The sequence below is a fragment of the Haplochromis burtoni genome, unplaced genomic scaffold (genome assembly GCF_018398535.1).
Source record: "Haplochromis burtoni strain Fernald_Lab_line unplaced genomic scaffold, NCSU_Asbu1 Contig_2198, whole genome shotgun sequence".
Taxonomy (NCBI): domain Eukaryota; kingdom Metazoa; phylum Chordata; class Actinopteri; order Cichliformes; family Cichlidae; genus Haplochromis; species Haplochromis burtoni.
In genome coordinates, this window is record NW_024584559.1 from 13,285 (window position 1) to 15,053 (window position 1,769).

The 1,769-nt window shown below is 30.8% G+C and overlaps 1 protein-coding gene across 1 annotated transcript; it reads right to left on the minus strand.

Moving 5' to 3' along the window:
* Positions 1 to 576: 576 nt before the first annotated feature.
* Positions 577 to 1,527, minus strand: LOC102311692 (olfactory receptor 13C2-like). Its single transcript, XM_005952799.2, has one exon. It carries the CDS (start codon positions 1,525 to 1,527, stop codon positions 577 to 579), a length of 951 nt encoding a protein of 316 aa, XP_005952861.2.
* Between the last annotated feature and the right edge of the window lie 242 nt (positions 1,528 to 1,769).

Consider the following 1,769-nt stretch of genomic DNA (forward strand, 5'->3'; position numbering starts at 1 on the left):
GATTCTGAACCCACCCATGTTCCACTAGCATATCGTAAATAAGAATTAGCAATAATGTAAAAATGAAGAAATATAAAAGTTTAAAGACATTAATTTGAAAATTGATTTAATTACCTATCATTTTACCTATGGCAGAATGAATATGTTTATGTTAAAACAACTGCATACATTTTTCATTAATGGCTTCTCCAAAGCACCTAGGTTGTAACCAAAACTCTGTAGCTCTGAAACTGTCGATATTACATCCTGGTTAGATGAGCATTGTACGGAGCACTGCAACATACAACTTAAAAAAATAAATGTGTGAAATGAATTAAAACTAATGTCATTTATTTTGCTTAAATATGTTTTCTTTAAAAAGATTGATTACTCTGTTAGACTTGTAATTATAAGAAACTAAAGAAAAACTTGTTGAGGAAGTTTGTCCTATTATCAATATGAACTATACCTGCGAAAAAGAATAGCAATAATTTATGAATAATTAAATGAGTAAAAATGACATTTTCATGTTTTACTTTTTGATTATGTTGAATGAAAAACGTTTTGAGTAACTTCAGCAAACTGATTACATAACAATTAAGGCACATTAGCATTAATACACGTAATGATTGTGGCATGACAAAATAATCTTTTTAACTGTTTAGAAATTTCCTTCATTTTGAGCCCATAAATGAATGGATTAAACAATGGATGATAGAGCAATAATTGTAATGTCATTAGTAATCGAGCAACTTTTGGAAAATCTGATTCCACTCGAGCTATGCCTACATCATAGATACTTAAACAGGAAATACTGATTAAAACTAACAGATGGGGTAAACAGGTCTCTGCAGCTTTCTTCCTAATTTCTTTACAACTTTGATAAGAAACAATAAATATTGTTGTGTATGTGAAAACTATGAAGATCATAGGAAGTATTACAAGATCTAGTAATGCAACCACACCAAAGACGGTAATTAATCTTGATCTTTGACAGTGAAGAGTGTAAACTGCATTGTTACAAAATATTCCCTTTAAATTAAAGTTACACAATGTTGCTTCAGCACTCGCTATTGCTTGGATTGCAATATGAACAGCAGGTATAAGCCAAGATACGACCAGGAAAATGATCACAGTGGTTTTGTTCATGATAGTTGGATATTCAAGAGGTTTACAAATAGCCACATATCTGTCATAAGCCATGGCTGCCAAGAGAAAGAACTCTGAACTGCCTAAAGTGTAAAACATAAAAAACTGAAAGAGACAGGCTGAATATGTTATGACTTGTTTTTCAGATAAAAAGTCAATCAGAAGTTTTGGATAAATATTTGTGCTGTAAAGGAGACAGTTAAGTAGCAAAGCTGCAATGAAAATGTACATAGGCTCATGAAGGTTTTTATGAATCCAGATCACATACACGATGGTAGAATTACTGCATATTATTATAATGTATAATGTAAAGATAATACAAAAATAAACATATCTGTACTTGTTAACTTCAATGTATCCATCTAGAGTTACATATGTGGTATTTAACTCCTCATCCATGAATTAAAAAAATAAAAATACTACAAAACAAATATAGCAGCATAACCAGTTTATATGACGACATAAAATCAAAATTGCACTAAAATGCAACCTGTGTTAGGTATTATTCTTTTAAAGATATCAGAACTTCAAATACAAGTACTCATCAATCAAATGCTTATAGTGAATCATATGTATGTGGACTGAAGAAGAGTTTTATTGGTTTGCTTCAACCTTGAGGGAGCTGAACTGTGAAAGTCGGA

Coding starts and splice junctions, on each gene's coding strand:
- LOC102311692 (XM_005952799.2), bottom strand. CDS start 1,527: ATGGATGAGGAGTTAAATACCACATATGTAACTCTAGATGGATACATT.